At 46.3% G+C, this 14098-nt stretch overlaps 1 protein-coding gene across 4 annotated transcripts in view; it reads left to right on the top strand.

Moving 5' to 3' along the window:
* Positions 1 to 14098, top strand: part of HTR4 (5-hydroxytryptamine receptor 4) — a 142036-nt gene that overhangs the window by 40278 nt on the left and 87660 nt on the right. For all 4 annotated transcript variants that reach the window (XM_055811489.1, XM_055811490.1, XM_055811488.1 and 1 more), the window contains one exon: positions 4221 to 4302. In XM_055811489.1, coding sequence (XP_055667464.1) covers positions 4277 to 4302 — 26 coding nt within the window. In that variant the 5' untranslated portion in view covers positions 4221 to 4276. The remainder of the gene's footprint in view (positions 1 to 4220; positions 4303 to 14098) is intronic.

Here is a 14098-nt window from a genome sequence, read left to right as displayed (position 1 = left end):
CAGATTCATAGGAGAAACCAGAGCCGGAGCCCCAGTCAGGTTCTGCAGCAGGTTGTGAGCAGGGCTGCTCTCGGCAGACCCATGATGGAAAAGCTCTGGAGCCCAGGAGAGGAAGACCATGGGTTTTCAGGACCGTTGCCCTCAGCCCATGCTGTAGAGCAGGGACTGCCTGTGAGCTGTCGGAAGCTGGATGTTCATGCTCAGGGACTATGACTTGGCCACAGGGATGTGCGTGGCTCCACATGCCTTAATCCCCGTCACACGCAACGGCAGAGCCGCTCTCCTGTGCTGAAGGGAATATTGTGTGTGATGAAGGGTGTAAAGGTTGAGTTAGGAGGTCAGTGTTGCCTTTCTGAGGCAGAGAACAGCTTCCTAATTGAGTATGAGTAATCACTTCAATAATAAAAAATAGCACCGGGTCCTCTGTGTGAGCCAGACACATTTACAGAATAATTTGTCGAGATTTTTTTTGTTGCATGGTATTGACATCACTTTCTTTAAGTCTGCAACAACTACAAGTAACCACTGCGGTGTCATGGGGGGAGCAAAAGGGAAGGAAGATCCAATTTTAAAATCCAGTATGGAGAAGCTGAGGAAAGCTGAATAAAGTCATTTGCTTAGTGTCCTTTCGTTGTATGTTCATTATATGCTTCATCATAAGTACTAGCAGCCCTTCAAACACCGTGGGTCTCCTGTGCAGTGGTGGGAGGTTTCCCATCCTGGGGGGCTGTGGGGTGTGAGGCTTTAAAGGCATTGCCCGTTCGGACCCAAATGGTGCCTGTTTGTGGGGAAAGAAATAACACTTGTGGGGAAAAAAAAAATGTTCTTAGGGCTGCAGAGCTTAGGAATATACAAAGAATGATAAAAGTAAACGGTATACGAGGTGCAATATAAGAAACGTGGTCACAGTGTATGGGGTGGCTGCCAGAAACACTAACGGCACAGTGAGATGTAGCTGGGTATTTGTGTACAAAATTCCTAGATTTATCAAAATCCTTAAAACCTTCATTTTTTTGCTATTTTGTGCCAAAAATGTCATTTCTACTGCATATATAAACACAAGTGAAGAAAATACAAATGGAAACAAAAATATTTTCTTGGGTTTTTAAGTGTCACACTCGCTGTGACTGAAGGACCAGCAGTGCTGGTGGCTGCGTAGAAAAGTACACGCTGATGAATAGGTAGGACAACAATCCTGATTGTACCGAAATTGTGAATTTTGCTTGTTTTAAAAAGTTTCACAAGGTACCTCTTAAACCCTGATACTGAAGGGAGTGTGGGGGACGGTGACGGTGCAGATAAGTGATTTTTATTCTGTTTTTTCTTATTCCTACCCTCGGCTCTTGCTGGGTCCCCCTGCTTTTCCTTGTAATTCAAGAACTGCAAAGCAGTTCCATAACTTCCCACTGCAGCAGTAAGTGAGGAAGCCGCTCTCCTTCGACGCAGCCAAGGAACAATTTCCCCTGAGTCGGTGTCAACAACATTTGAGCAGATTTTCCTTGTGACGTACCTGTGCTATCTCAGGGTTAAGATCAGTTTAATATCTATATCTTATGTCCAGGGACTGCTTCTGCCGTGCTCTGCGCCCTCTTGGTGGAGATCAGTCAATCTCATTGTGCCTCCCCAGTAAACCGAGACAACTGGCTTTCAAAGGATGCTGTTAGGCAGAATTCACCGGTGCTCACAAATCGTTCTGGCAGCCAGAGGGGATGGGTCAAGACCTCATGGGTTTTGTTGCAGTTTATAGAATGGTCTCTTAGGTTCTTATTTATCCTTTTTGAAATGACAGGACAGGGAAGAATGGATTCCTGTCCTCATGGAAACAAAGCACCATATCGGACCTATTCTGATGGATTTGCGTCTGAATTAACTGAAAAAAAATTAACCTATATGCTGAACAAATGAATGATTTGAAGCAGTTACTTAAACCTCTTTGCAGATGAAATAATTAGGTTTCTTGTTGTCCATTTGAGCTCAAAGACTATTGATTGTATTTTTACATCCCCAAGACCATATTCCAGGATCTTCTTCCTGCATCTTTGACAGGCAGCCATCCCAGCAGCTTGCGAGGAGGCATTTTGTGCTATGGAAGATCTCCAGAGCAGGAGTGTAGGAGAGCTTTTTTTTCCCCCCCAAATTAAAGCTGGAGGTCAGGTCTTAGGGCCACAGAGGTGGCTTGATCAGAAACTCTAGACCTCTCACCCTTGTATTTGCAAAATACGGCAGTAGTCTTTAAGTCACCAGATTCCAGAGTGCCCTTTGAAACCACTTGAAGGCTTAAGCTGTAAATAGTGGCCAAATTCTGAAGGTTTCCACCTTCAGATAAAAATGCCCTTTTGACTCAAGTATTTTTTTTTGCTTGCAAAACACGTATAGTCTATACGTACTGAAGTACTAGTTCTGGTAAACAGTGAACCAGGCCTGGGTAGTGGGTGTTCGTTTGCAGTGCAAACCTGGCATCGTGTCTAGGAAGTCTGAGTCAGTACTATTACAATCTTAGCTTTGAAGCCAAGCAACCACAATGGCATTATTTACATTTGAGTTGTTATTAATAGCGCTGTGGTGGTGGCGTTATCCTTGGCTCTCTAGAGGCACAACACAAGGGGCAATCAACAGTCTGAAGTGCTCTGAAACGTATCCTATTTTTTCCACTGGATTAACAGCAGCAAATACACAAATTCTTTATTAAGATGGTACATTCATTTCTTTGGAGTCATGATGGAATCTTGATAGAATGAAAAATCACATTAATATTTATATCACTTAGTGTTATTGGGAGTAAGTATATTTATTTTAACTTGGGCTGCAAATCATTTAGTTCTCTGTAACTGCAGTGCTGCTATTAAGTATTCATAAGGCTGTACAATACATTGTCACAGGAAACCTGTTTTAATTTAGTGGTAAGTCAATGTTTTAATTTTGTGTGAAAACAGAAACTAATTTACCAAGCACTCTTACTTACGTTTTCCCAGCCAAGTTTTGCAAGCCTTCTTGAGCTGACTGTATTTAAAAAAACTACTTTTTGTAGCTTTGAAAGTTTGAACATTACCATGAAGATTCTAAGCTACATGTGTGCATGCTGTCACGTGTGATTTTGAATGGAAGCGTAGGTGGGAAGGGGTCACATATCACAGTGCTCAGCTCCTTGGTGTCACCAGAATTGCAACATGTTTTTTCATAAGCTTCATCAAAAGTTGATCTTGGAGATCAGGTCATGAGAATGGTGCCTATATTAGTAATTGATGTTGCTGGCATTTATTTCTAGAAATAAGACTGTTTCAGGTGTGAGAGTCCTTGACAATATATACACATGGATCCCTCTGGGGTCATTGGGAGATATAACTTGCAGAAGGACAGGATGGATTGACCAGGGGTATTTTTGCATGTGCCCCTTCCCATATCAGCACCCAGAGCTCACTGGGTACACCCTAGTATGCTGTGTGCACTGGTATAATGCTTTGTGTTTGTGTCTTTTAAATTTATTTTTCTATTAACTCATTTGTGGTAATTAGAGGGAAGGAGCTGCTGCTGTTAGAGGCAGCACTAGAGAGAGTGGCGTTTTTCAGCAAGTGACACGAGATGTCTACAGAGGACTGTGACAGATACAGTCTTAGATGTGATCTGTATCCTATGCATGGCGTCATGTGACTTTTGCCTATGCAGCTTCTCCTCACCCCTATGGAAACTGAGCATTTGTCCAGAAGAGCCTCTTCGCTGTGCCAGTGTAGCAGCCCTTACTGCCTTGCTGCAGCTGGAACTATCCTCTGGGAATCTAAATCCCAGAAGTTCCCAGGAGAAGACATGATCATGGAGTAGATTAAAGGCTGATCCTAGCTCATAAAAGGGGGATTTTTTTTTTGTTGTTTTCAGTGGAGCCAGTGTGCCACTGGGACATTGAAGTGCTCTGTTAGCCCTAAGTTACGGGTGGCGTATGCACAGCCACAAAGGGCTGTCTGTCACTTCAGCTTGATTTTGTGCTTCCAGGCATGCACCTTGGTGTGAGATAGATATATGTTAGGGTAGAAAACAGAAAATTGAGTTATGACAGCTCTATGCAATGGTATGACTTCACTTTGACATGTCTACATAACTTCTGCTTTCAAGAGAAGCCAGGCTAGAGGGACAGAAAGGCAGCATATGGGCACCTTCACTGGGGTAAATGTGCATCTGTAAGAGATCCTGCAACTTATATCTGTCCTTTCTAACTCTCTCCGCTGCAGGACGAGGTCTCTTCTATGGACATTGAACTCCCAGCTACCTATGCCTATTGCCTGTGATGGAAGAACTTGACGTTAATGTGAGGTAGGATAAACTACGTGGCTCCTCCTATATCACGTCTCATCTAGCTGGTGAACTTCATGGGAGCAGCAACCATGAAATGTGTTTGCAAAGCTGCAGGGTGGTATTTTCTGTTTGCCTGTAAATTAAGGTCTCTGCTTGTGAGGTGATGTCTAGTTTGGAGCTTCTGTGAAGGTGTAGTGTCTCCCTGTTCTTTGTGTAAACGTCAGATGTGGCATAGCCAAGTCAAAGACTTCTTGCAGTAGGATGGATAGAGCCCCATCAAGGACGAGGAATGGGCCTGTCAGTGCCTGCTGGAAGTCTGATTCCAGGTTTTTTTTCTTTTTGGTGCAATGGCCTAAAAACTTACCACCTCATCTCTGCTGCCTTATACTGGGCAAGCAAAAAAATGATATCTCTGAAATAATTTCACCCCCCTGGGCACGCTACTGGTATCAGTGAGAGACAAACTTCAATGTGGAACATTTTGATCCTGGAAGCGTGTTGCCAACAGGAATTGTTCAAAAAGGCTAGAAATCCTGTTTGCAGCTGTCCCTGGGACACAGGCCTGGCATCAGCGCTGCCATTCTCCCTCAGGTGTGATCTGCAGGGTCTTTCTGTAGGACTAGCATTTGTCCCTTTTGTTTCTTGGCCTTTTGACTGGCCAGGCTGCTGGTGATGCTGAACTGGGTGGGGGGAGCTGAACTTAGACCCGCCAAACCCACTTCACACAAGGACATCAAGTTTCTGACCAAACCCATGTTGCTGGCCCAGGCACAGGAGGAGACAGTATTCAGTTGCAGTGACAGGTGTATGTTTCCACAAAGAGTTTTCTTAAAATCCACTCAAGGCCTAGTTTTTTGATGTTTCATGTTTTTATTTCGGGGAGTAATTCTTCACCCTTCCCCCTGCCTGGATGCTCAAGTGGCACATACATGGGGAAATGTCTCGGAGAAAATTGCGCTGACAGAGAGAGATCAAATGCATGTACTCTGGTCTTCCAGGAAACCTTTCCCTAAGGAGCTGCTGAACAGGGATCAGGAGGAAACAGTACAGAAAAGAGGGGAGCAGGGTCTTACACCTCGGAGAGGATCTGTCATGCCACCCTATTGTCACAGCTTCCCAGCTCTTGGGCTTTCTGGTTGGGATGTGCTCTGTGCAAGCCACAACCCGTTCTCTGCACGTTGCGTGCACAGAGAGAGAGAATACATTTTCAAAGACAATTTCTGTTCTTAATGAGCCTCCTCAAAGTGCTGTACTATCAGAGAGAACATCTCTGGTCTTCATTCACCTACTCAAGTGTCACGAAAGACACCAGCAATTCCAGGTTGCTGCTTTAATGCACACTTAGCAGGTCGGATTTATAACCCAGTAATCAATACTGAGAGGTAATGTGTTTTGCTTAATGAAATTTGTCTTGCCTTTTTAATACCAGAAGTGTAGTTAAATGCGTAGGCTACTGCTGTTTCTCTGTAAAGGGAATTAAGGTGCTGACACCAGGCAATTTTCCCTCCAATCTTTCCTTCCTCTAAAGACACTAGTTAAAAAAATCTTCTGTTTCTCAGTATGGTGAAAAAAATCCCCCAGTATACATTTCATCATTCACGGAAGGAGAATCTGTCAGTTCACAAACACCGAGGGGCACAAAGAAACTGTCTCAGCAAGTGCCTGAACCACAAGTGCCTGGACACAGGGAGGCTGTATACCAGGAGGGAAGCGTGACATATCTTTACCTTACCCATATATTTTTGTCAGTTGTGCTATTTGCCACTGATGGAGACAGACACCGAGTAGGTCTGACCAAGCATTGATGTTTTGAAGCGATCTATTGGGAGTTTTGTAATTTGCTATTTGTAGGAACTGACAGAACATTATGTCTGTCTTCCTATTTTTGAATGTTGCTATAATTCTAATCAGCCCTAATCCTGGTCCAAAAAAAACCCTTAGCCAAAACCTCACCCTTCCCCCAAGCCCCCCCAAACCAAACCCAAATAAAACTGACACCGATCAGAATTAGACTTTCTCTTCCTACATGTGATACTTTCCTGTATGCGTAGTAGCCTGAGTGTAGTGAGAGGTGCTTGGGAGGGGGAGGGTTGGGTGCTCGGGGGGTGCCGGAGCATGGGCAGAGCAGGGGGGTCTCCTTTGATCAGCTTGTTGTGGAAAATGCCCATTGCATGGGCCTGGGGAAAGGTTTTTTGCAGAGTGCCTCAAGAGGCTGCTTCTTCTGGAGACTGGTTGGTGCAGGCAGCTGCTGCGGTCTGACCCTGGCAGGGCAGTGGGAGGATCTTTTGGGGGGAAATTCTCATCTGGTGAATTACTTCATCCAGCTTCCCATTTAGATGTTAAAAGAGGCAACACAAGCTCTTCCTGGGGATCTGATGAATGAAAATCCATGTGAATTTGAAAGCTCTCCTGAAGCAATATTGATTCACTGCTCCCCAGCTGTTTTGATCAAACACTGCGGTCAGACCTCACTTCGTTAGAGCAGGAATGATTTTATTCCTTTGTTCCTAGGGTCTCTTTCAGAGCTGGACTGAGGCAGTTCTTCATTTAGTGTGACGGGTTACATAAACAGACTTTGTGGTAGGCACTTGATTTTATTTTGGCTCCACACTTTTCCAAACCATGGGTTTTTGGTTTTGAGAGTTTTGCTTGTCAGCTACCAGCAAGCAGCTGATGTTTCTCCTTTGTCTGCCCCGATTTCAGCCTTTTTGCTGAGTTGTGAAATACCAAATGTTTTCTGTTTGAGCCAGAGGCTTCCACGTGTTGTTTTCCAGAGCTGCATATGGAAAACCTGAGAGGTGGGGGCACCTGGGTCCTCTCTGCCCATCCCGGCAGGGCTCAGGGATGCTCCAGAGGGGAGCAAAGCTTGGGGAAATGGGAGATCCTTTGACAACACGAGGGCAGGAGCAGCATGGGAGGAGAGAGAGACATGTTGACTTTGTTTAGAGCTGAGCCCTGTGGAAGCAGCATGTCACTCACTGGTTCAGAGCAACAAGTGCCACAGGTGTCCTACTCCAGCCAGCTGGGCTGGCTGTGGGCGCAGGGATCCTGCCCTCAACAGATTTTCATGAGGTGCCCCAGAGGGTGCCAAGTGATGGCATACATCATCTGTAGACAGGTGTTTGTGTTACATCTCTGTAGCTACCTGAAGTGCTGCAGGCAGAGTCAACTGTACAAATGTACAAAAATTTGGCCATGAATGTTACAAAGGCTGCACTGTGAGGTTAGAGAGACATTCCTGGAAATTTTAGACAGTCCACTTTGGGACTTGCATTTATCATGGCCAAGGCGGGTGGCAGACCTGATTTGCTCTAATTCTAGAGTAGAAAAATAAATGACCTCGCAAGTATTTCCAATTTATATTTTACAGAATTTTTTAATTTTGTGTGACTTGGTGATTGTTATTGGACACATTTATTATAGGCAGCAAGTTAATGAGATGCTGTCAAGTGGTTTGGAACTAAAACTCGAACCCTTGGATCGATTAGAATATGGGGGGAAAAAGATGTTCCCTTTATTCTCTTCATTTCCAGCAACTTTATAAAAAATGTTAGTTGGGCACACTACAAACAGGAGTACAGCAGTCCTGACTGACCTGCTCTAGCACAGCGGTGGGCCATATGCTGTTTGCTGCTGCTGCCCTCCGGCCAAGGGGCAGGAGCTCCTGCAAATCCCTCCGGTGCTGCCCTGGCTGGCACAGACCTCGTCCTCCCCCGAAGGTTGTGGCACACCACCGAGTCCTCTGTTCGGAGCCAGAGCTGTTGCAAGAGTTTTAGCAAGCAGGCTGCTGCCCTGCCTGCTCCTGTCAAGGTGTTTGCCCATGGTTATTGTAAATGTCTACAAACCTTCAAAACACGTTTGCGCTTCTCTTTTTTTCAGTTTTTCTGGGGTTTGGTGCGTTAGTCAATTTTACTTTCATACAAACACAGTGATTTTGACAGCCTCAGAGAAAGTGGAAGAAGGCTGAATCTCTTTGAGGATTATACAAAAGGAAAATAGGCACAGAGATGGTTTTGCTGCAGTTTGTTTTACTGTGGCCTACCCTTACATTTCAGTGCAGAACAGCAGTAAGGTGGATGCCCTGGTCACCCCCACACGTGGTGTATCAGTTCAGACCACGTAGCGCTTAGCAAGGGGACTGAGGAGCTACATTTCTCTTGGAAGGCATTTAACCAGCAGCTCTGCACCACGCACTCTGCAGCCACAATGAGGACTACAGGTTTTGAAGCATGGGCTCAAACCATGCAGCTCGCACGTTCAGGTGTGGTGGGGACATTCAGGAAGCGAGACCAGGCTAAATCTAATCCAGAATACCCCACCATGCCCTGCATAGAGTGGAGACGTAGGGGCCGCAGCACCAGCTGCTTTTGATATGCTCCCATTGTGCCAAATTACCAGTGAAACCAGACATAGTCGGTGTGTACAGAAGTCACCTGGGAGTCCATGGTTTTGTGTGTACAAACCAGGCAGTGGGCTTTACAGAGTGTGGGTAGGTACATAATAACTCTGCCCATGACAACCGTGAGAGGAGCTTCTGTGTACCAGGAACAGCACCTGCAGACCTTGCGGAGCCATCCGGAGAGGGCTCTGCTTCTCTTGGGCACTTGCCAGAGTAGTTTGCAAATGTGCCACACACAGTGAGTGAGCAATGGCCTTATTAAAGACTATTAAAGCCTTCTAGACCTTTGGTAAGACTTTCATCTCACTGCAGTGCATTCCCGCTACCCAGGAATGAAGTAAAGCTCACTGTTGGTGTGCCAGTCCCTCCTTATCTCACGGCAGCTAAATGTGACTCCTTCACGTTGCTGGGAGCTCAGGTGACTCGAATGTATGTCAGTTCTGAATGGTGTGGTTGCCCGTTCTGGTGTGTTTTCCCTTCTTTGAGCTCCAGCACTCATTGTTGATTCATTCATCCCATTGCCAGGGGTGCAGCCAGGACTGGGAGAGCAGAGCTGTGGTTCTGCTGGCTGGAGCTCTTACGTTCTTGAGCAACAAGGGCAACCCTTTGCTATTTGAACGGGCTGCTCCTGAGTGTGGTCAGAGCTGTTTTGTGTATGTCACACTGTGTAAAGGTTTCTTGCTTCCTCAGGTGTTGGGGAGAGGCTGTTTACGCTTTTGAGAAATAAGTTTTTGAAAAAAAAAAAACAGGAGAACGTTGAGTGCAAGTAAATAGCTCTTATGTAAGCCTTTTGGTTGTAGCTGTTGGTGAAGGCAGACTCCCTTTGCTAAATCAACTATGGAGAAACCATGTATTATTTGAGTTTGTCACAACAGTAACTTCTTTTAATTTCTAAGCCGAGCCCCCAAAGTAGCTGAATTTTAGGTTGATGTTAATTGCTTCCAAACTTGGCTTTATCAACTTTACTTTCCTTAGTTTGTGGCTGAAGGTATTTTTGTGGCTTGAAGTACTCTGAAAAATGCAGAGCCCTCCAGCAGTCATGTGGGGTTCATTAATCTTGTCTTGACTTTGAGAAATGAGAAGCAAGGTGAGGGAACAAGGAATCAAACTGGTTGAATTAGCTGTGTGTCTTTGCCAGCAAAGAAAATATTCCATTATTTAACCCAGCTGCTGTTTTCAAAGTCCTCACCCAAAGGCATAGTGAACACTGTTTCTGACAACAGACCTTGATGATATGCCCTTTTGAGTCAGGTTGTACGTTTGAGTGAGTCCCAAACCCAGAGCCTTGCTGTGTTGGCTCAAGAGGCTCCTCTTTCCGTGGACCGCCAGAAGTGATGCTGTTGATAGCTGGCTCTAGGATGGGTTTGTTACCTAAAGCTGCTACGCTGGCAGGATGGCTGACTGCAGAAAGAGGCAGAGAAGGTCTTTGGTCTCTTCCCCTCATCCACCCCTGGGAGGAAGCAGGAGCCATAGTCAGTAGCCGGAGAGAGAGTGACCCAAAGAGCTCCATCCCTGAAGCCCGGGAGTAACTAAGGGATGTCCTAAGAGAGGAGTCGGCGTGTGCCCTTGCTCCCTGTGCTCCCCTAGCTTAGGATGCTGGCAGCCAGCAGTGAGGACTGAGGGGACCGGGAGCTGAGCTGTGAGGCAGGACAGCCAGAAAACCAGGCTGGAAGCAGAGATGGCTCTTAGGGCAAGGGCAAAGCTGGGTCCTGAGTGACTGGAACTAAGGAAGTGTCTGATTTAATGACCCAAAGTGTAGAAAACAGAAGGGGTTTAGTAAAGAGCTTGTGTGCTCCGAGTGCCCTGCGAGTGGGGATTTGTGGAAAGCAAACAGCTTAAGATTCTTCCAGGAAGTTGCAATATAAGTGTTTATTCTTATATATACACAAGCTCTTTTCAAAACCTCTCCAGCTTCTGTGCTTTGAGTCATTATTAAATCATTGTTTATCTCAATGACTTTGATCATATTTCTGTTTAGGTGAGAAATACCAGGCTAAAATGTCATTTAACAGGCCAGAATCAGCCTAGAGCATTCTTCTTTTCCTAGTCCCTTTTCTAAAGGAAGATCAACTCTAATAGTCCTGTAATACTTGCAGCATCCATCCAGAAAGGTATCTGTGGAGACAGACATACTGATTGAGAAGGTTTTCTACAGAGCCCAGTCTTCTTTGCCTGCATCCCCCAGGTAGGAACAGTGCCGTGATCAGAGGAACATGTAGATGAGAGCTGATTGTCTTTATCCCTTGGTATACAACTGATATAATGTCCCATTCCACTTGCTGAGCTGATGTGGATGAGTGTGCTTACTCCTGAGGATAATGGCAGGCAGAACACACAGTGCCAGAAAAGAGCAAAGTAAAACTGTACGGATCCTTTATGAGGAAAAATGTAACAGTATTGATTTATGTCAGCAGTAGAGACGGCCATATATAAGCTGTGCTGTTGAACAAAATAAACCATTTTATAAGCCGCCATTCAAAAGAAGGCTGGTTGCTGGGTTTGTAGGGTTTGCCCTCTGCATGCCTGGGGGTGCTGGGGTGGTGGGATGCAGCAGGGGCACCTAGGAAGGAATCTGCAAGCTGGGAGCACTAAAATGCATGGGGCATTTCTCAGTCTGCAGCCACAGACTCACAGAGCATTTCCCATCAGCCGACACTGGGTGCAAGAAGAGGGGTGAAACAGGAGGGCACAGGGAAGCAAGACCTGGTGTAGAGGTTCATTTTTCATATTTTTGTGCTACCAGCCAGAAATCCTTGGTAGCCAAAAAAGCCCTGCAAAAGAAGTTCCCTCTGCTGAATGCTCCCTGCAGCCCAGACACCGCTCAGCAGCAGCGATAGCTGTTAGCAGGCCTGGGTACTTTCGTATTGTTCAACTTCTTTCTCAGTTTCTAGGGAAACACTTTATAGCACTATATATATATATCGGAATGTCTTTCCAAACACCTCCGCCAACACTTAATTGATGGAATTTTTAAGCTGGCTCCAGCTTCTGCAAGTTAGTAGTGTGCTCCCTTACAGCACCTGGGGAGCAAGTGAGACATGTATACTCTCTGAAAGAAGTTAGAGGGTGCAGAGGCAAGGGGGGAGCTCCACTGCTTGTCTGCGTGTGCTGAGCCTACCCAGGGAGGTCAGGCCATCACTCACCCCTGTGAGGTTTCACTCTGCGTGTGTTAGTGTGCCCTGAGGAATCTGCACAGATGGAAATGCCCTTGACAAAGAGCTGGGTCATAAACCCTAACTTTTGGGTATCTTTCAGCATATCCTTTCTTTAGCTTCAGTGTCTCTGCACAGGGTGGTAGCTAGTGAAGATCTGGAAGCATCTGTGGAAGGCTGTTAAAATAGACCCAAAGCCTAGGATGTCCTGGGGCGGATCTGGCTCTAGGGCTGGGCAAAAATGGGCAGCTGCCCCAGACAGCCACAGGTTGCCCTGAGCAGGGGAATGGGCTGGACCTTGCTGCCAACTTTTGTCCACACCAGCTGCCTGGAAGGCCAAGGTTGGCAGCTGCAGTGCCAGGGCTTTCCAGGACACTCTCCTTGACTTTTCAGGGCTGATCCTTAGCATTAGGCTGACAAAATTCAATTTGTGTCCATGTTTGGGATTTCTTGAGCCAGGCGTGCTCAGAGGTTGTGAGCAAGGAAGCATGGAGGAGGTGTTAGGGTGTCTTGAGAGACAAAACTGGAGCTGTGCAGGAGACACGGGACTGGATTAGCTGTGTCAGGGTTAGTAGGGCACCATGAAGTCATACTGAAGGAGCTGTGTTTCCTTATAGAGCAAACGTGATGCTGTGTCTCAGAACCAAAGGGTGGTATTGGCTGTAGGTAGAAGTCTAATGGTTTTTGCACCCCTCTCAGTGAGTTAAAATTCCCTGAGCTGCTTTTGAAGAAGTGCAGAAAGACAGTCCTGAGGTCCTGGGTAGATGTCTCTTCTGGGAATGCTGTCTAGGGAACAGGGCTGCGATGTGAGAACTGCTGTGAGCTGTTATATACTCCAGATCCTGCTGCAATAGCGTGTGCAGCTGCAGAATGAGCCGTTCAGTGCTTGGGAAAGGGCATTTCTACTATCTCAGATATGAAAGATTCTGCCGCAAAATATTTCGTGCTGTTTGCTTGGCCATGTGTATAGGACCTGCTATCTGGTAGTATAAATGATTGTTGATAGACTATTACCCTGGAGCAGAGTGCATCTGTGATGCAGGTAAGAAATGTGCTCGTCTTCGTTCCTCGTTCAGTCTTTCCACTCTTTGTGTTGCCCTTACTGTGGCAATGATGTGACTCCCTGGTCTGGCAAACAGCCAGAAGTCCGAACCTCAGTCCCTGGCTGAACTTACTGTCTTGTCCCATCTGTTAGCCAAGGACTTGCCATCACGTGTCCTCTAAGCAGCAGCCTCTGCCTCCCAAAGTCAGAACATTAAGTAAAAGCAGCTGTTACCTGAACACAAACTTTGCCATCTGGTGGACAGGAGCCCTGTGGAGATGAGGTTTTCAGGAAACTCTTTGGCTGTTTGGGGGTGAATCTACTGTAGGGCACGCTATTTAAAAATAAAAGGGAAAAAGGAAAAAAAAAAAGCTTAAAAAAAAAAAGGTCAAAATAAACCCCACAGCTTCAGGTGTGCTGAGAAATGTAGCAAAGCAATGGGCTCCTCCTCATGCCATGGGGAGACAGTGACATTAGTGCTGTGAACTTCTGGGTCGTATTTGCAAAAGGACTTGTTCTAAAGAGGTAATTTCAGTGTTTGTGCTTGTATCCCTCAATGCAAACTAAGTAACTGGAGGCCAGACTACCCTACCTTCCAGTACATGACTAGGAGGTGAGTGGTAAAGGGTCTGCCTGTTGCAGGTGACTTTTTGCAGTTCATGCAGTTTCTGCTCTGTATGGAACCACTGAATCGTTGAAAGCTTAGTAGGGCTTTATGCAATTCAAGTCCACCCCAGGATATGATGTCTGGACTGCAGAGGCATCCTTGCAGAACAAAGCGTTAGAAACAGAATATCAACAATGGAGAGGGCTGCTGGGGACAGAGGGTGGGTTTCTGGCTCTGTGCCGGTGTAGGTGTGACAGACGGACCCGCAGCTGACCTTTCAGCTGCACACTGGCGTGGCTGTAAGCTCAGGGAGGAGTGCAGGAGAAAGAAAAGGGCTCTGCTTGCTGCTAGTGGGAGGTGGGATGGGGTGAGCAGGATGCTGTTAAATGTCTGGCTATCCATCTGTTGAGGGGTCAGAGTGAAGGGGAGTGAATTGTGCCGGGACCTTCCCTTCCTGGTGCACGTGAGCTCATGCCTATGTAAGAACAGAGGAAACATGTCGTGGCTGTTTTGGGGTCATACCTATCTTCTGTCGCCCCTCCCAGGTTGGGCACTTGCCTCGTAGCTCATCTCTGACTGGCTCTGTGTATAGGCACAGAGTATTTCTCCCTAAC

The sequence above is a fragment of the Falco peregrinus genome, chromosome 8 (assembly GCF_023634155.1).
Source record: "Falco peregrinus isolate bFalPer1 chromosome 8, bFalPer1.pri, whole genome shotgun sequence".
Classification (NCBI taxonomy): domain Eukaryota; kingdom Metazoa; phylum Chordata; class Aves; order Falconiformes; family Falconidae; genus Falco; species Falco peregrinus.
This window is presented reverse-complemented; position numbering and strand designations above follow the sequence as displayed.